The 20,369-nt window shown below is 33.3% G+C and overlaps 3 protein-coding genes across 3 annotated transcripts; 2 read left to right on the top strand and 1 right to left on the bottom strand.

Moving 5' to 3' along the window:
* The first annotated feature begins 870 nt into the window (after positions 1-870).
* Positions 871-1,868, top strand: LOC147400937 (photosystem II reaction center proteins PsbY, chloroplastic-like). Its single transcript, XM_086442002.1, has one exon. The coding sequence runs from the start codon at positions 1,043-1,045 to the stop codon at positions 1,643-1,645; it is 603 nt and encodes a 200-aa protein (XP_086298128.1). The 5' UTR covers positions 871-1,042; the 3' UTR covers positions 1,646-1,868.
* A 3,590-nt stretch (positions 1,869-5,458) lies between these two features.
* On the top strand, positions 5,459-6,638 carry LOC147400936 (uncharacterized). Its single transcript, XM_086441541.1, has one exon. It carries the CDS (start codon positions 5,759-5,761, stop codon positions 6,527-6,529), a length of 771 nt encoding a protein of 256 aa, XP_086297667.1. The 5' UTR covers positions 5,459-5,758; the 3' UTR covers positions 6,530-6,638.
* Positions 6,639-9,638: 3,000 nt separating this feature from the next.
* On the bottom strand, positions 9,639-10,862 carry LOC147400935 (BAG family molecular chaperone regulator 2-like). Its single transcript, XM_086441540.1, has 2 exons — positions 10,507-10,862; positions 9,639-10,064 (listed from the first exon to the last, which is right to left on the bottom strand). Exons 1-2 carry the CDS (start codon positions 10,733-10,735, stop codon positions 9,835-9,837), a joined length of 459 nt encoding a protein of 152 aa, XP_086297666.1. The 5' UTR covers positions 10,736-10,862; the 3' UTR covers positions 9,639-9,834.
* Positions 10,863-20,369: the final 9,507 nt, after the last annotated feature.

Raw genomic sequence — 20,369 nt, 5'->3', positions numbered from 1 at the left:
TTTGAAAGGAAGCTGCTGTGAAACACCATTTAACAGTGGATATTTCTGAGCTTGGGGCTCTTGTGCTCTCGTCAACCCAACCCAACCCAACCCACGCTCGATTTTGTTATTTCTATAGGCAATCAAGTCAAGAATTTTAAAGTCCATCCCTTGTTCTACATCTGATCCTCTAATTGAGTCGTTTTCTCTACAACACATTTTCAAATAACGAGGTTTTTAAGGTTATTTACTGGTACCTTTTTTTTTTATTGATTCTAAAGGCTTTTCTCTGGGGACCTTGGTTGATAAGTTTCATAACACAAAAATATGGGATTTATTTTTTTTTATAGCAGATTTCAGCGAAGTTTATATTTTTAATAAAATTAATGGTCTGTATACTGTATGTTTTCTATAAATTATGATTTTCTCAATATTTCCCAAGAATTGGTATATATTTTCTACATAATTTGGCAAGATCTAGAAAATTAGATTTTACGTATTCCGACTTTGAATTTGATGGATGGTTTAAGATATTTTCTTAAAAAGTAAAAGATAAATAAAAATCGTGTAGAGTGTGCAGATTTAACATCTAGGTTAAGGATTAAGGATACCTAATTAAGCAACGAAAAAGAATAAAAAGATTTTTTTGGTGTAGAAGCTCGGATGGTTGATACATGGGACCCATCTTAAACCATGAATGGATTGATCAGATTTGCAATTTTCATGGGCTAGGATCCATGTAACATAATGGGTCCCCAGAACTTCCTTTCTATCATTGATAATTCCTTCAACTTTATTTGTGGTAGCAAAGTGATAAGGTGTGGGGAATATGAGGCCCTTATCAAACCATTTCACTCTTTGGATAAGAGAAGAATCTAGAAAAAATAATTCCATTGGACACCATTGCCTGACTTTGGCCTCTAATCTACATTCCAAGTTTCCATCACAATCATCTTTCTAAGCTCAAAAATCTCCTTTGAGTTCTCTTCTCTCCCTCATTGAACCTCTCCACTGCCCATAGTGTTAAGGAAAATAACAAACACCACCAACAACAACATCATCAATGGCAGCAACCATATCCACAATGGCCATGCTCAATTCCAAGTGTTTGAGTATCAACTCAACCAACAAATTCAATTCTACTAAGCCAACCTTCAAACCAATCTCCCTCCTTTCCCTCCAAAACCTCCCCAAAGGCCTCATCACCTCCAAACCCATTGCGAATTCAAACTTATCTTCTTCTCTAACTGGAACCGCCATCGCTGGTGCCATCTTTTCCACATTGGGTTCTTGTGATCCGGCCTATGCAGTTCAGCAAATCGCAGACATCGCCGAAGGTGACAACCGAGGCCTTGCACTTCTACTACCCTTAGTTCCAGCTATACTTTGGGTTCTTTACAACATCCTTCAACCAGCTCTTAACCAAATTAACCGAATGAGGAGCTTGGAAGGGATTGTCGTTGGACTTGGGCTCGGTGGGTTGGCTGCGTCGAGCTTGATTAATACGCCTAGTGCATCTGCAAGTGAAATTACAATGATTGCCGATGCCTCATCGAATGATAGCAGAGGATTGCTTTTGTTATTTGTTGTGGCCCCAGCTATTCTTTGGGTCCTCTACAACATTCTTCAACCCGCTTTGAACCAGATTAATAGGATGAAGACTTAGTAACAAGGATTTTAGTGGGTTTGGGTGGAATAAATATTGTTAATTACACCTCCTCTTGCGGATGATGTTCAACTTTTTTTTTAATATCTTTTGTTGTTGGATGATTATTACTTAGATGGGCATCTAATGGGTTGTAATGGCTAGGATTCATGTATCTCATAGCCCAAGGTGACTATATATGTATATGGTATTATATTTTCTATATCCAAGTCTTTTTTTTTTTTTTTTCCTTTTTTTCTGGTTGTATTTTGAGCACTAATTGGATATTAGAGCAAGAACTTGATTTGTTCAATTTGAGAGGAAGAACCAATGAGAGGATGGATCTTGGGGATTATGTTAGTTAATTGCCTAGTTTCAGGAATTTTGTGCTTTGGGGGTGTCTCTCTTGCTTCAGAATCTCTCTTTCTTGTCCCAGTTTTCTAAAATAATTCAATTAAAATTGGCTGGCAAGAGAACCTTTTCTTAGCTCTGTTTCCTTGCTCTGCACCTTCTCTAGCTTTGGGCAACCAAGATTTTGTGCAGATATAAGATCAATATTTTGATTGGTTGCAGTTAAACCATTAAAATCGCTGATAATTTGATCTTATAGATACTGTTTTCTCTCATTCATGATCTCTAGAATAAAAGAAAAAAGGACGATTTATAAAGGTGAAACTCTTTAAATTTAAGAGTCATAAACTTTTCAATGATTCTATTATTAGAGAATAAGATGCACTGTATTAAAATGCATGAGATACATTATATCATTGTTAGTGTATCTTACCCAAATGAAAGGTTGTGACGAAAGATATTCTAGAATATATATTGATATTTAGAATATATCAATTAGGATATTCTAGAATATTTATATTAGGTAGTTTTCATATATCTTGGTTGATGTAATGCCTATAAATACCTTATTGGGACTTTTATAATATTCATCCAAGAATCTCAATAAATTCAAATTTATACATGGTATCAGAGCTCAAGCTCCACTGAGCACATCGATCTTGGTGTGTCATTCTTCGGCGATGGCGCCATTGCCATCGCCGAACCTTAATCATTTTGTTATGTTATTAGTATTTTTTTCAATAAAAATACCGTCTTTCTCTATGTTTCGGATCTAGATATCTTTTATTCTCTTCTTTTCTATTATTCTAGGTTTTTTGTTTTTCCAATAAAAATCACAACTCCTTCTATATCTCTACAAATCTCCCAATTTCACACATTCATGTTACATGATCTCATTTTTTTTTCCTATATAAAATCTCTCCAACGAGAGTTTTTTCATTTAAATGGCACAATCCTACTTTTTATGCTTCTGGGAGAGATCATGACAGATTTGGTCTAATAAGCCACCGGCTCCGACAGACTCAAAACGAGCGGGATGCGACAGTGATGGACTTCATAGACAGACGGTGACCTCCAGCAAGCACGATTGGCACTTCGACGATCAATAAACATATCCATTATTGAGATCAAGCAATTATTCAACAAAACCAATTGCATATTCTTTTTTCAAAGGACCATGCAATTGTGGGAGGATATTAGAGAATAAGATGCACTGTATTAAAATGCATGAGATACATTATATCATTGTTAGTGTATCTTACCCAAATGGAAGGTTGTGACGAAAGATATTCTAGAATATATATTGATATTTAGAATATATCAATTAGGATATTCTAGAATATTTATATTAGGTAGTTTTCATATATCTTGGTTGATGTAATGCCTATAAATACCCTATTGGGACTTTTGTAATATTCATCCAAGAATCTCAATAAATTCAAATTTCTACATCTATGAGGTATGGTCTTTCCTCTTCTCTTGGCTATCCATATCCATATCCGAATCCAAATCCGACTCAGAAACTACTAGTTAAAATCTTATCCTAATCATTTTGCTTTCACTAAACTCATATCGGGATCTGAACAGATCGAATTAATTGAATCAGGTCGGGCGAGTCAGATAATTTTGAACCGTTCAATATTATTTCAAGGAAAGTGTGACCAAAATGAGATTTAAAGCACTATGTTTAAAACTTGTTGCTTGAAGAAAAATACTTTGAAAAATATAAAAATATAACTAAAAAGACAATTAGGACATGTTTGATTGCAAAGAATATTATGTGAAAATTCATTTACATAGAAAATCCATTTTTTGGCCTACATTTGATTACGGAGAAAATCCTCAAATATTTTCCTTGTAAATAGTTTGCTAATCGAATCATCAGTCCATATGTATAGAAGCGTACATAATATTTTTTCTGCTCTCAGCCTGGGAAAATAATTTGCCAAGAAGGTATAAAAAAGTTGTAAAAATTTAGATAAATGTTTTATATATCTTATAAATTATAAGAAATTTTTTTTCTTAAACAAGCTCCACAACCAATTGAAGCTTAACTAGTAATTTGGGAATGGGCCTCCCACCTATTGGACATGAGTTCCAGTGGATAAAACATGTAGTTTGAATATGTCCAAGTGTTTTAAACTAGGTAATTGGATTCACAAATCTAATCACACTTATCGATTTATGATTGAGCTCGCAAACCCTTTAAATATAGATTAGACTTCAGATCTCTTTCTCGAGAAGATCAAATACACAAGTCCTAGAAATGACAAAGCCTCCTTAACTAAATGTATACCCCATCTTGATAGAAGACCAAGCACACAAGCCATTCTACGGAAAGAAAAGTAAAGCCTCTCCCGTTCCAACATTGAACTCCAATGAAAATTAAATCAAATTCTAGAGAAAATAAATCAAGATAATGCATCCTTATCAACCGATCAAGCACGAAGTCTTGAGAGAGAAAAAAATATATATAGACAAAATAAATGCAAGACCAAGTCCCCTAAAAATCTCAATTGGTCATTGGCACACCGTGGAGAGACAAAAGTACACATTATATTTCTAAGTTCAAAAGAATAGAAGTTAGTAGTAAGCCATCTTAGTTCCTCTCTTGAATGAATTTTGAAATTTTACTGGCTAGAAGTTTTATTATCACACCAACTTTTGTTAAGAGCACGTAAAATTTATATGAAATCACGAGAGAATTAGCACAGATCTTGTAGTCCTCTTAGAGCAACTCCAGCCGTCTTCAAATCTTTATATTTAGAGATGGAAGAACCCTAAACCAAACTCCAAAAAAATTCCTCTATATCACTGTTCATATATTCAAATATAAAAGAGAAAGAAGATTTAAAGATCGATCTCTATCACTGTTCACCTTTTTCAGAATACCTATTATGTCCTTTTTTTTTCTCAAAAATTTCAATTTTAGAAGTTTGAATAATGATTTGAAGATGAGACCCATTGGAGTTCAAAAGTGATTGAAAGACTACAAAATGAAGAAAATGCCAATTTGAAGCACCCAGTTGGAGTTGCTCGATCTTAATAAAAGTTCTCTCAGTTATCTAGCCATATTTTTTTTTTAATAAAAACAAAAAAACTTTCCTTACTAAGGGTCGTTGGGCCCACATGGATTACAACATTAGCAATCCAACACAATCACTTTCTAGATTTAATGGAAAAACTCCTATACTAAAAGAAAATAAAAGATTCAAGGTGATGTAAACTACGGCTACCAAACTCCCAAATGTAAAACTAAAATTCAACCGTGGAAAATATTATTATTTTTTTTTTCAAAATTCTTAGAATTTCGTCCTTTATGCTATGTTGCATTGGATCATGTTTTAGATCCTAACTTGTGAGCTCACGACCCTTAGTAAGATTTGAAATCTTACTAAGTTAGTCAGGCTAGACTGTCTCTAATAAAAATGATAGTTTTATGTGGTTTAAATGTACAATCAAATTCGGACAAACCAAATGCTGTCAAACGACATGCTGAAAATTCCTTTGGTTCGAAATTGTTTCCTTAGAAATATTTTTCTAAACGAATCCTTCTCCTTCGTGCGCATTTTAGAATTCTCAGCGTACGTTAAGTAACAAACAACTCACGAGTCACGATAAAAGAGCTTCGTTTCCAGTCTCCACTCATCCTACAAAAAAATTCCTGCAAACCCGGATTCTAAAAACCACCTTTCCCCACACTAAAACCATTTAACAACCACACAAAACCACCTTCGAACCACGTAAATTTTCAAACCCACCACAATTTCTCCTCATAAAGTCATGAAAACCACCCAAACAATACCACTTATCCTCAAATCCTTACTTCTCTCTATCTCCCTCTCCATCTCTCTCTTCTTCATCTTTCTCCTCCTCTCTCTCCAACCCCACCATCAGAAAACCACCTCTCCACCTCCCTTTAAACCACTCCCTAACAGTAACGGTAAGGGCATCCGAATCCGTCCCGGTTTCACTTCCTACGACGCCTACATACAACGTCAGCTCGACAAAACCCTAAATCCAAAACTCAGACACATTTGGACGACAAGAGACTGGGACCGTAAGATCGACGTCTTTGCAAACTTCTTCGAAGATCTGAAACATAAAAACCTCCTCACCAACGATTCTAAAGCGCTCTGCATTGGTGCCCGAGTCGGACAAGAAGTTGCCGCGTTGAGACGAGTTGGAGTGTCTGACTCAGTTGGAATCGATTTGGTTCCGTACCCTCCGTTAGTGTTGAAGGGAGACTTTCATAATCAACCGTTCGATAATGAGACTTTTGACTTCGAATTCTCTAACGTGTTTGATCATGCTTTGTATCCGTCTAAGTTTGTAGAGGAGATAGAGCGGACGTTGACACCTGGTGGGATATGTGTGTTACACGTGGCGTTATCTAGACGGTCTGATAAGTATTCGGCAAATGATCTCTATAATGTGGAACCGTTGGTAGAGATGTTTAGAGATTCAGAGGTGGTTCATATCAGGAGCGTTGATGGATTCGGCTTGGATACAGAATTGGTTTTTCGAAAAAAGAGGAAAATTCAACGGTCTTGATTTTATTTCATTCCCACGTGTAATAAAAAAAATTGTTTTTTTTGTTTATTTGGATTATTGATGATGATGATGTGCATGCATGGTAGATGACACATCCCCAAGAAAACTAGAACGGTTGTGTAACGGCTAGTCTGTTAGTGGTGTGAAATATTTGTCTCGTTATAACGATTTATTACCGGTGAAATATCTGGCACATGGCACACGTGCCACTGGAAATTCAATTTTAAAATTTTCATGCCGCATCAATTTTTTACTAATGCCGCACCAATTCTTATATAAATTACCTAAGAATTCTATACAATTGGTGTGGAATTAGTAAAAAATTGGTGTGGAAATAGCAACTCTCTAAATCAATTAGAGCACTTTCCGTATTAAGAGGCTTGTGCTATAAAGGTTAATTTCTTATTCTGTGGCAATTAATCAGTTAGAGCTACTTTCGGTATTAAAAAGCTGTGTGGAGTTGAAAGTTGGTTCACATTATATTAATAAATTAAATATGGTAAAGATAAAGATGTTAGGATAGATGAGTGAAAAAAAAATTAGAAAATATAAAATTAATAATAAAAAAATGTTTTTATAAAGTTATAGAATTTTTTTTAATAAATGATAAATTGAGAAAAGTTAATTGATGATGCTTAACAAAGATTGATTACAACTTTGTTTGGATACAAAGTAGAAAGTAAAAAAAATACTTTTCACTGTTTTTTTACAAAGTTAAGATTTTTAATTGGAAAATGCTGAAGTAACATTAAAATTGGCATCGATTCTCAATTGCTGACATGGATGTATGTATGGAACCATAAATGCTTTTCATTAAGATAAGAGTGAAAAAAGCATCTATGATTATATGTGCACCTCCACATCAGTAATGTGAGAATCGATGTCAATTTTAATGTTAATCTAGTATGATTCTTTTAATTTTTAAAAGTATTTTTTAAATCAATAAAAAAATTAAATTTTCAACTTTGGAAAGTATTAAAAAAAAAAAAATTTCTATGTGAATAAAAATGGGCTTTACATATTAATTCAAAGAGATATTTAAATTGAATGAAGACCAAGAAACTTATCAAAAATAACATGATGGAGATAATAAAAATAGATAGAAATATTTATTTCAATAATAACATAGGTAACAACTTTGGATAGAGTGAAAAGGAGGATAATTTGGCCTCTCATATGGCTTTTCCCATCAATACCCTTATGAAAATCCACTTGGTTTTTATGGTTATTTTTAAAATCTTCATTTTACATATTTTTTTTTTGTTTTTTGCCTAACTAGGGCTGCCAATAACATTGTTCAAATTCAAAGATTATGGCTAGAGGTGAAAAGTGGAGACCAAATTATTAATAAAATGGTTAATGTGTCTGCTGTTTGTATATTATCCTTACAGTTTCTAAGGCTTTTTTGGATAAACAAATGAGGATAAGGAAATATTGTATCCTAAAGAGAACAAATAAATGAATATGTCAGGCCTTTATGGAACAATTACTATGAATACTACAAATCAGACTAATTCTCTATGAATGGGTCAATGGTAAGAATTTACCAATCAGACTAAATTTTGATGTACGCGCATGGCGGCCTACAAAGGGCCAAAAATTTAGGGGCCAGTGATTATGTCGATCAGCTGAACTGCTGGACTAGGGTATCAACCCTCTCTTATGCATCTCAATGGGCTAAGGAGATCAATGGATGTAGAAGGCCCGATACTTACTGGTTTACATACAGGACTTTAGACGCACAAGCCTCAAATTTATATGTTTTCTTGGTAAAGGTTAAGGGGTAAAACTGGAAAAATAATAAAAATAGAAAAAAAAAAAAAAATGGAGTACGAGGATCCACTTCGAGGTTAAAAAGGTAAAAGAGGAAGATGGTGAATCTATAAGGGATACTATTGAAAAAAAAAGGGTAAAGAAAAAGATAGATAATAAATTGAAAGGATATTATTTAGAGCCCCAATAATATGACTAGTCAAGTGACATATTCAATCGACTCCCTCACATGACAAGTCGAGAATTGTAGATCTATATGTCGTGGGATACATTTTTTTATGAGGAAGTGCGGTTGTGTATCCCAAGACATATTGATCTATGATTCTCGAACTTGTCACATCAAAGAATCGATTGAGTATGCCACTTGACAAGTCATATTATCACGATTATTATTTAAGGGGGTGAGGAAGGAAGAGAGGAAAGACAATAAAGTTGAAGGAGATGAAAAGAAAGATTAAGGTAGTGTGGACCCCACTCCAAAGTAGTTGGAATGAGACCTAAAACCATTATACCCCATTTAGATGGTATTGTTCTAGATTAATGAGATCCAAATGGATCTCGATCTTGATTGGTGCAAAATTTAAAAGGATTGTCCTCACCTATCACAATTTACAGCTCTACTTCTTGCATAGGGGGAGAAGCTTTAAAATTTTTAAAAATAATAACAAAAATGCACATAAAGAAAGTGTTCCACATCAAATGCTCGCTAACTATTTTTTTTTTTTAAATAATAGGGGTGTCCGAACTTACATCTGACCAGGGGGACCAGATGAGTCAAGGTTGAAGCCAAGGCATATGGGTCTCTCCTCGGGCACGTGCAATGCCTAGATGATATCACATGCACCAGGTAAGTGAGGGAGCGCCCTCATGATGGCCTTGAGGAAATATTGCTCATATTGGATATCGAACATACAACTTACGGACTCTCATCATTTATTGGATTCAAAATTGCCATTGAGCCACCCACTCAAGGTTAATGCTCAGTGACCTTACCATACAAATCCAGATCGTCAGTTTCAAAACCCATCAATGGCTCAATATATCTATGTTTTCGTTTATATTTTGCGGGCACAAATAATTTTTGGAATTACTTTTTAACCCAATTTTGTAAATATTCTATCCTAGGGCCAATTTTTTTTTTTTTTTTTTTTGTTGGAATAAAAGGAATCGGTTACAATTTGGGTAATTTAAAGTGAGATGGTTTTGGATTGAAAAAACCCACGATTTTATAAAAAATGAATGTAATTATTCTCATTCAAAACGAAGCATTTTCAACTCTTATCCGTAGATATAGACATGATCAAATAACATAAATCTAATTTTTTTTCCTTTCTGATTTCTTGTTTATTTTCATCATATACATCGCTAGATCTAGAGATCCGTAATCACAAGATGATGAAACTGAAGTAACTTCATAAATATAGTAAACCATAATACAATAAATAAAACCTTTAGCTTTTCTACATCCAACCTTGTTTAGTGGTTAGTGGTAAAATAATAGGAATCATTATCAAATACTATATGAGTATTAATTAGACAGTAATGGTTCGACAAGTATTCCCAATAACTTGCTTTCCAGCTGCCAAGGCAAGTAGTTTCCTCTCTCTAAGAGCTGGATCTTCTAGCAACAAAACCTTGTCCATGTTTCTTACCCCAACCATGTGTAGATAATCACCATCTTCTCTTTCCTTCCCTTTATACAACAGCCTTTGCTCTCTTGCTTCTAAACCAGTCACCATGGACAATATCATCTTTAATTCTCCTACAAATTTAAATAGGAAAATAAATAAATTAATACTTGTCAATGTTGATTTTATAATTAAACTATTTACTAATTACCAAAGGGTATGATAGCAAAGAAAATGTTTTTTTTTTAGAAAATCAATATCGCACAATATGATCTTTCGAAAAAATGATTTTTTCTCTCTTGGGTAGGGTTGGAGAGTAGTAAATAGTCCACTTACAAAAAGAAATTTCCCAATTTTTTTTTTTTTTCATTTGATCATAAAAGCCTTGAGAAAACTGTCTTTAGAAAATAGATTTCCATGTAAAATGTTTGTGGATTGAGTTTTTCATTCAATATGGGAAATCGTTTTTTCTAGACATGTGCGAATAAAACATTTTCCTAAGAAAACAATTTTTCTACAATCATACAACACCCATAAATTTCTAAGAACCAAAGAGAAAGGGTTATGAGTTGTTACCAAATGTTGAAGTTGCTTCAATAGAGATATCATGCCATTGTGACACATTTGAGATCCTCACAGTGATCATCCCCTCTCCTATGCTTCCTCCATCTTCTCTCTTTTGAACAAGCATGCCGCCTGGTCGTAGTTCCCACTTAATCTCACCACCACCATTGCACTCTTTACCACCACCACCACTACCAAGCTTAGAATTGCTCCTACAAAACTTCATTGATCTCAACTTCATTTTAATCTCTCTCTCTCTCTCTCTCTTTCTCTCTAGCTTTTTATGACTAAAACCTCTACAAGGGGGAGGAGATAGTGTTGAAGAAAGCTAGTTATAAAGAACTTGGTGACATTAAAAAAAAAGGACAAAAAAGATTGGATTAAACAATATAAGTCGCCCTTATAAGAAATTTTATTATAAATTGGTTGGGAGTATCTTGTGCCGATTTTATTGGGGCCTAAAGCACATGGGGCGGGCACTTAGGTAACACGCTTGGTTAATGGGCCAAAGAAAATCACATCTGATTGTCGGTTGGCCTTTTAAAAAATGTTATAGTTTAGTGGGTCTCTGGGTGTGTGTAGGATACGACTAGGTTTTAGGGTTTATGGCTTGGTCCCATGGAATATATGTACTCAAATAAATGGAAGTTAGGTACTTTGTCTTGACTTGTAAACTTTGTGATTTGGGTTTCCTATCAAATTTAGAATTTTTTAAGTGGGTCTTTAGGGTTTTATTTTGTAATGGTGGTTGGCAACAAAGGGTATCTTCCCATGTGAGTAGAGTTTGTGTGGGAGTCTCCACTTTCTTACGCACAAAAAAATACAGTAAGACTGTCAATGGATCAGATCAAACCCTAACTCCAATTCTTTCTTATTTTAGATCTTTGATCCGGATCATAGGTCTCGATTTCATAACTTACTGGATGGGTATTCGGATTAATCATCCCTGTTGGCCATTGAACGCTACTCTATATATATATATATATATATAGAGAGAGAGAGAGAGAGAGAGAGAGAGAGAGAGGAATGATAAGGTGTCGTGGCAAATGTTTCCTCTTCGGTGCTAGATTTGCTTGAGCCGACATCCATCGATGATTCAGCATGGGTTCAGGAGAGCCCCCATACCTTGAATGGGTCCCTTTGTTGGACCATCCAAACCTATTTGGAGACAAAAGTGAGGAGAAAAATATAATTCTTAATACGGAACCCCATACAGGCTTGAAGGTCTTAATAATTTAAATTTTTTTTTATCATCGTATGTAAAATTGAATAAGAGTAGAATCAACTCCTTGCAACTGCAACAAATTAATTATTTATATGAAATTTTACATTTCGTAAGAGACATTGGTTTCGGATTTTAGAACTTATAATTATATGAGTTAGGATTGTAATCAGTCTATCAATGTAGTGAAACTTTCTTATTTCTCATCTATGAACATTGATAGATTGATTTAGTCATTAATATAAAATCTTACGTTTTCTTGATTTAATATTTCTTAATTGTTAAAATAATATATAGAACTAGATGTGAAAACTATTTGAGTTCATAAAATAAACAATCCAAGAAAGCTAAAGTGCTTAGAAAAGACAAAACAAGCCCATTGAGTGATTCGAAAAGGGCTGGAAATTTGTTACAGGTTTTGTTAATAGATTTTTATTTTAAAATTTAATAATATTAGAGATCTAAGAAGAATATATGCGTAAGAGAGCCAAACATGTACTCTGGCACACCAAACCAAAACAAAGGCGATCCATGATATTGATCCATCACGTGTCCCTCTTATATTTTCTTGTCGTTCTCATATAAATTAAGAGATCATAAGTGACTATTTATTAAGTTAGTAACAAAACTACTAAATATCAATCCCAAGGAAATCAGATTTCATCGGCGTAGTTAAAAAAAATACCCTATTCCTATTGTTGGGTTAGCTCGATTGAATTAAGTAGGATATATATTTTCATTTATCATGGTTTAATGTATTTTTAGAATATTTTAAAATGTCTTAACCAAGCAATCTCAATTTTTCTACTGATCAAGACATCATCTCATCAATCAAACAACAATAATGCTTGATTGACCTCAATTCATACTTTTTGCTGATGTGGAGGTGTGTACCGAACCATAAATGCTTTTCACCAAGATCCGAGTGAAAAGTATCTATGGATCGATGCATGTGCACATGAGTAAAGTGTGAAGTGAGGTCAATCTTGAGGTCAATCCAATCTTCAAGATTGACTTCAATTCAAACTTTGTTAGCGTGGAGGTGCACATACAACCAATAGATGCTTATACTTGTATCTCGATGAAAAGTATATATGGTTCTGTACACACCTCCACGTCAACAAAGTGTGAATTGAGGTCACTCCGGTATTATTCTACTAAACATCATTAGTGATCGTAAAAGAGATTGATTGATCTCTAGGAAACATATGTTTTTCTTCTTACCTGAAGTTTCAAACCATTTCGTTAATAGGGGAAATCAAATGGTATACATTGGTTGACCTCCTACACCTCAAAACATGACACATAAGAGCTTAGACTCACAACCCAGTTGGTTTAACAAAACAACTTTGAGGTTGTGGGTTCAAGTCCAACTTACCCATAAAAAAAATGCCACACATAATCAAGAATCTAAGAAAATAATAAAAGAAGATTTACAATGGGGATCTTAACCCTGCAAAAAATTTCAAAATCTTAGGGTTTATGAGCTATTGCAAGAAATAACTTGACAAATAAATTAAAAAAAGGTCACTGTTGCTCCTCACAAAAAAAAAAAAAATCACACTTAACTGTTCCCACAAGAATTTTGAAAATCTATTGGGTTTATGAACTATTATGACAAATAACAACAGCGGATAAAAAAACATGTCACTATTACTCCGCAAAAAAGAAAATCACTCTCAATTGCCCCCACCAAAAAAAAAAAAAAAAATCACTCTTTGCTGTCCTCATGTGAACAAAATCCTGACTCAACCCATGTGGAAGGAGTGTTTCAACCCTTCAACCTGGGTGCATAGGATCCAAACCATCGATATCGAGTCTGAGATGTCATTAACAACGCCTTATCTAAAATATTGAGATGTTGACTTGGAGTTTTATTTTTCTTATATTCATCTTTATCTTGAGTCATATTTTTCAATCAAGTAATAATTCAACTTTTAGAAGAAATTTACTAGATTATAGCGAGTGGTAATAAACACGTTTTTTTGGTGGGTGGATTGGACTTGAGACCACCATCTCAAAGTTGTATTGCAAACTGTCAACAAAGTTGGCTATGGGTCCAAGCCAGGTAATCAATATGTTCTAACCCATCTAAGGGTCTGGTTGGCTTATATACCCAGATCATGACTTTGAGTCTCTTCACGCCACTCGAATTAGAAAGTTGTGTGTATTGTGTGGATTGGTGCACGGAACCTTAAATTAGTCATGTCGGATATGTTGTGTCGGATGAACGGGTTGAGCAAAGCCTAGGCCCACGATCTACCGAGATACCAAGATATCAAAAAAAATCAAAAAAGTTTTGGTACTATTTTAGGTTGTCTGTCAATCTCATGAACATAAATATATTCTGTGATCAACATGAAGACCGATTTGTTCTTTACTTCTTCTTCTTTTTTTTTTTTTCAAAAATTTTAACTTTAGTTTATAATTTTATCTAATTTAGAAAATGGATCTTTCAAATGAAGCGTTATTTTTGTTTAAATACGAAAATTAATTTCAACATTTTTAAAAGATAATTCTACATTTCTACTAGTTAGTGTGTGTGTGTACTTGTAAACAGGTAGTAGTCAATTTTATCAAGTCCGAAACAAAACCTGAGCCCAAGTCGAATAGATGTGAATCAGAATGGCCCTATTTAAGCCCAAATGATAACCAAAGCCTGATTCCTCTAATGGCCAAATATATATATACAAGACCTGCCTGACCCGTACATAAGCCTTCAAATTTTCTTATACAAGTAATTAAGTATGGCTATAGTGTATCATAAATAAAATTATAATACTAGTTGTTGGGCCTAGTTTCCAAGCCTGGGCTCATTCTTAAACATGCATAATAACTAAACGGGCCTAGAAAGCTTAGTTAAAAATGGGTTGGGCTGAGACGTAAGAAAACACAGCCCATCGAAATCCTAATTTTGTTAGGGTTCAGCTGAACCCAACCCAAGCTTGTCTGGTCAACAGCCCAAATTAGGGGTGCAACTTGGGCCGGTTCAAACCGAGAATCGAACTAAACCGATAGCTTTGGGTTGGTTTGGTTTAGAACAAGTTGCGATTCAGTTCTAAGTTAAGAAAATGGAGAACCGATCAATTTGGTTCAGTCTCGGTTCAAAGCTTGTATAGAACCAAACCAAATCAAGAACAGAACCTTTATATATAATAAATAAATGAATAATGTTGAAGTGACCTCAAGTTGGAACCTCATATCGCACTTCATGACGTGAAAGTGGATAAGAACCATAGATGCTTTTTCACTCCTATCAAAGTGCAATAAATACTCTAGCACGACTCTAGATAAATACAGGGTATTGTTAACATCTGACCTAAGGGCACACGTTAAAGTGCAATAAATACACTTTGAAATTTGAGTTTTGTATCTGAAATGCCTTTAAAAAAATTCTTTTTTATCGAAATACCCTTGGATTCTAATTTCCTAAGTGTATTTATTGCCCTATAATGTGTGCCCTTGGAGCACACGTTAACAAAATCCATAAATATATAGATATATTGATTTAATATGCAATAAGGACATAAATTAATGAATTTCATTCAGGATAAATTAATGACACTTTTAATGAAAAAGGTTAGTGACTTCTTATATGAATTATGAAATTTCATTTTTATTATTTAATTTTTTTTTCATTAAAAATATATTGCTTCCAAGAATTTTGATAGGATATTGGCAACCCAAAGAACCAAACCGACCTTAGTCTGGTTTGCTTTGGTTCTGGTTCTGGTTCTGGTTCTAAACTAGTGGAACGGACGTATGTTGGTTCAGTTGCAATACCAAGTTGCACCCCTAGCCTTAATGCCATGTGGCACGATCCTATGGATCCACTAGCCTCACAAGAGTCTAATCCCACCCCTTTATTAATCGACCAATCAACTTCCATAAATCACCTATTATTCACACTCTTTAGAGCAAAACATATGGGTAGCATTTTATATATATTTATGATAAAAAAAAATGTTGATAAAGACATCTAAAGCTAAGTTGTTTAATTTGACAGAAGTAAGAAAGTAAGATGTTGGTGTTGATGGGAGTGAGAAAGGAAAGTAAGTCCTTTGTGGTCTAGAGACAACCACTAATCATAAGGAGGAAAAAGGAAGGAATTCAAGTTCAACTCCCACATATTCATTTCTTTGGCTTCATCATACATATGTCATTGACCGTACTACACTTGACCCCTCACCACCCCCACGTAATAACAAACATACAAATGCGTTTCCTTTTCAACGGTTTCTTATTCTCTTTAACTAAAATTGCCCTCATTTCCTCATTTAACTACAATGATGTCCTTACTTCTAAAAATAGAAGGAAAATATAAGTAATTCCTTTTTATTTATTTATTATGCTCATTTGTGAGTTTCAAAATTTAATTTTTTCATACTATAAAATTATATTTGTGAATTATACAAAATGCTATTTTTTTAAAATTTATGATTATGTTACTTTATATATAAAGGGCAATGAACTTTTAATCTGATAAAGTCTAAGTCGAGCAATGTTTTAAAATCTAGATTGGACCAAAATCTTTATAAAAAAATAGTCAATGTTGAAAATCCATTTCTTTTTTTAGAAAAAATTAAAAATTGACTAATGATAATCTGACGTTCTTTTTTCAGACACCCCCATACACTCCCTTACATGGTAATTACAGAAGCATAAATATTTTTCTATATATCTCGAAACAAAGAAAAAATAATGTCTGATTATCACGACTCAAAAAAATTATTTGATTAGTATGATTCAATCAATTTGATCAATGACCCAATTGGCTTGGTCAAGTTTGTAAGGAGGACAATTTGATTAAACATCTTTTCCTATACACACGCCTGTCCAAATTGTGGTTGGTACTTGACACACCTTTTTTTTTTTTTAAACTATTGACATGTCCCCTTGATCAAAGGCCGTCTTCTCTTCAAAACTAATGGAAAATAATCTCATAGTTTTGATTTTCATCCTATAATTAAAAAATCTTAGATTTTTCTTCCAAAATAAAATCTTGTTCTCCATTCATTGTTTTTAACTTCACCTTAATCCCTAGTAGAAAATCCTTATTTATTTTTTTTTTTTTTCAGGTTTATCTATTGTCTATAACCCACAAAAAAAAAAAAAATGTTAATTTCCCTTCCAAAAATCAGTCATAAATCTTATCTTGTTCATTAGGTTTGAAGATTTAAGAAGTAACGGAATCTTATGGTTGAAGAAAATGATAAAATGCTTTTGAAGGTTGAAGTAGATGGAATTTACAGGTCGAGAATAGAGTAAAATTTCTCCGTAGGTTGAAGATGTCTGATTTTGGGAAGAAACCATAAGTTATACCCAATGTCTTAATTTTGGGTTGAACGCACTTGATCCATCATTCGGACTAGTTCAAACCACACCAACCACTCAAACGGGTCATTGAGTGGAACATTGAGTCCAAATGTTATTTTTTTTAAATAATGATCGGTTTGGAAACATTGGAAGTATGACTAATATATTGAATCCTATGTAATTTTGGTCTTGGCTATAAAAGTGATGCTCTAATAATCAGAATTTTAATTTTTTTTTTTTAATAATCAATTAAAATCATAAATGAGATAAAATCTTTTTTTTTTTTTTTTTGACTATTTTTTACACCAATGTGACATTTCATGTCTAGACATATAATATTTCATATCACACTTATAAAAATAGGATCAATAGAAGGAGGTTATGATAATGGATTCTTAAACCAATTTATAGAACAATATGATCAAATGAAGATTTTAGATTTCAGAAATCAATTTCTTGAATCTGATTCTAACAATGTAATATTAGAATCTTACAAATCAAACCAAACACCCCTTTATTTGAATCTGTTTTGCAGACTTTAAGATTGTCATCTTTACAGTGGAGATAATACAAATAAAAACGTCAAAGCTGATAAATGTTACATTTGTACTTGTTTTATGTGCATTAGAGAGGTACATGGACTATGATTATTTACTTTTCAAGAGGAGCCTTTTTGGGGACCAAATTGTAGTACATATGACGATATTGTGGTATTTATTTGACAATTGAAAGGACTCTAGATTGGATAAAGTACAGAAACAGGTTTTATCTCATCCATATTTTATTCAAAATTTGGTAATTCTAATCTAACCCTTGAGGTTAAGGTGAAGATTTGAGATCCTCCCTATGTTTTAGAATTGATCAGAAACCCCTTGACTATTGTCTTCTACTAGAGGTATTAATAAAGGGAAGTTATATTGACATGCCACCAACCTTTATGAACATGCCAAAATTTGAAAAAAAAAAAAAATCTTTTTGAGGGTACTCTATGAAGGTAAGCCTCTCCAACACCTGCATTGTCATCTCTGGTGAATCAACACATCAAAAAGTTCAAGCATAATGTCAGTCACGTGTCAATAAGTTCCTCTCTTGTTTTTTTTTTTCTTCTTTTTTTCCTCCTCTGATCCCTCTTTTTTTTTTTTTCTTCTTCTCCTCCTCCTCTGGTCTTTCTATCCCTCTCTCTATTTTTCTTTTTCTCCTCCTTTGATCTCTATCTCTCTCTTTGTTTTCTTCTTCTTTTTCTTCTCTTCCTCATTCTTGTCTGATCCTCCTTCTCCTCCCTTTCCTTTGATCCTCCTCTCTTGAGTTGTCGAAATTGTTGGAGGGTAAGAAAGGTGTTGTTGACATGAAGTGCCCACAATAATTCTTTCAATTTTTAAAGATGTCTCTATAAGTTGGAGAGCCTTTAGAATTTTATGGTGTGTCAATAAAATTTCCCACTAAGAAAAGGTGGGTCTTGTTAAAGGCTCAAGTTAAAGTGCAATAAATGCACTTTGAAAATTGAATTTTGTATTGAAAATGCTGTTTAAAAATTTGTTTTTGCCAGAATATCCTCATATTCCAATTTCTAAAGTCTAGTTATTACATTTTAACCCACACGTTAACAAAACCCATAAAAGATAACTCAAAAATCCTCGTCCTCAATGTTTTCAACACTTGATTTGATGGACAAAGTCATATGAGAGGAAAGCTTCATTTCTTTTACAAAAAAGAAGTTTTTGTAACCCCATTGAAATTGTCGGTTTGATACATTGCAAAGCAACTTTTTGATCATGGGTTCAAGTCCAATTTACTCATTAAAAAAATAAAATGCTTAGTTGATAGTCTATGGGTGATGATATCATAGACTTGGGTTCATTTCCTACTAGAATTGAGTTGTTGATTTTATTATCAGTTTGGTTTCAAAAGAACCAACTCTAACTGATTTAATTAAAAAGAGATTTCGTGTTAGAGTTGAATAACTGATCTAAGAAACCCAATTCTAATCGATTCAAATAAAAAGAGATCCAAAACCATCCTATCAATTTTGATTAAATGAGTACCATTGACACCCCTAGATCTAGCTCTTATCGGATTGATTCTAGATTGACCCAATTCGATCAATTGATTGCCCTAGAACAAACGATCCATTGTTGCACCTTTGTCAATACAGGACTTGGTACCCCTTAGGAAAGACTCATAGAGATACCCACTAAAAAAAAAAAAAATTAAATTAAATTAATTAAGGGGCACTTTTGTCTTATAAAATTAGAGGAGGCATATTTGTAAAAGAAAGTATATATAAATACTCACAAATCCCAAACAAGATAAGCTGCATTCGTACAATTGGTACAAGAAGTGGACCATCCATCCTCATTTTATCGTACAACCATTAATAGCAGAATGAAATGTGCTTCAAAAGACATTCAAGCCTTTTTAACTTCCTCAATTTAGCCTACAAGGTTAATTGTCTCATCCACTCTGTCTTACTCTAATTCTTTAAGTGTATTAATGTCTATTTTCACTGTCAAATTTCATTTTTTTAATAATATATATATTTTTAAAATTTATACTATTTTTCTTTGAAAAGCCATTTCCTTACTAAGATATTGAGAGAAAAGGCTTTTCTCGACCTCATCCATGGGCACAGACCCCGAGATTTATTATGATTCTCGAAGACTTATTTTATGAATCTTAAGATTTTTTGATGGTGGATGAGTCTTAATAAAGTCTTTTTTCCTCACTATGTTAGTAAGGCTTGTCAGACTCTTTTTCTTTTAAGTGGAGTTGTAATTGTAATATCAAGTCTTGTAGTCAACATGAAAATGTGTCGATTTGCTATTGCAAAATTTGGTCAAATGATCTCTATAAATTTTGGACTCTCTCTAACTTGTTCTGTTTAGCAAGTAGAACTTTCTTTTCTGGATTACTTATTAATTTTGAAATTTTGAATCATCCTTGAAAAAAAAATATATCTAATGAAATAATTAAATTGAGTGATCCTACTAACGTTTTTCCACTCTCATAGATAATTGGTGCTTTAAAATTGGAAAGAAAAGTCCAAGAAGGAAAAAAAAAAAAAAAACAATAAATAGATGATCTTATTGTGAATTTGATTAAATTTTAAAACCAATCCATTTATTTTATATTATATGAATGATTTGAAATTAAAAAAAAGGTAATCAAATTGCCATTATAACACCAAGAATCCATTTGGCTCTCTAAAAAAGTTATGCCAAATTATTATACTTGTTTTAACTCCACTATTGTAATGAAATAAAGGTGAACATTATTGTATATGTTATGGTTTCACAATTCGATCTCCTCAACTACTGATATTTAGTTGACTTGTTTGAGT

The sequence above is a fragment of the Akebia trifoliata genome, chromosome 5, assembly GCF_017979445.1.
Source record: "Akebia trifoliata isolate Shusen 1 chromosome 5, ASM1797944v1, whole genome shotgun sequence".
NCBI lineage: Eukaryota > Viridiplantae > Streptophyta > Magnoliopsida > Ranunculales > Lardizabalaceae > Akebia > Akebia trifoliata.
This window is presented reverse-complemented; position numbering and strand designations above follow the sequence as displayed.

Coding starts and splice junctions, on each gene's coding strand:
- LOC147400936 (XM_086441541.1), top strand. CDS start 5,759: ATGAAAACCACCCAAACAATACCACTTATCCTCAAATCCTTACTTCTC.
- LOC147400935 (XM_086441540.1), bottom strand. CDS start 10,735: ATGAAGTTGAGATCAATGAAGTTTTGTAGGAGCAATTCTAAGCTTGGT. Junction 10,065..10,506: donor TGAAGCAACTTCAACATTTG/GTAACAACTCAT, acceptor TTAAATTTGTAG/GAGAATTAAAGATGATATTG.
- LOC147400937 (XM_086442002.1), top strand. CDS start 1,043: ATGGCAGCAACCATATCCACAATGGCCATGCTCAATTCCAAGTGTTTG.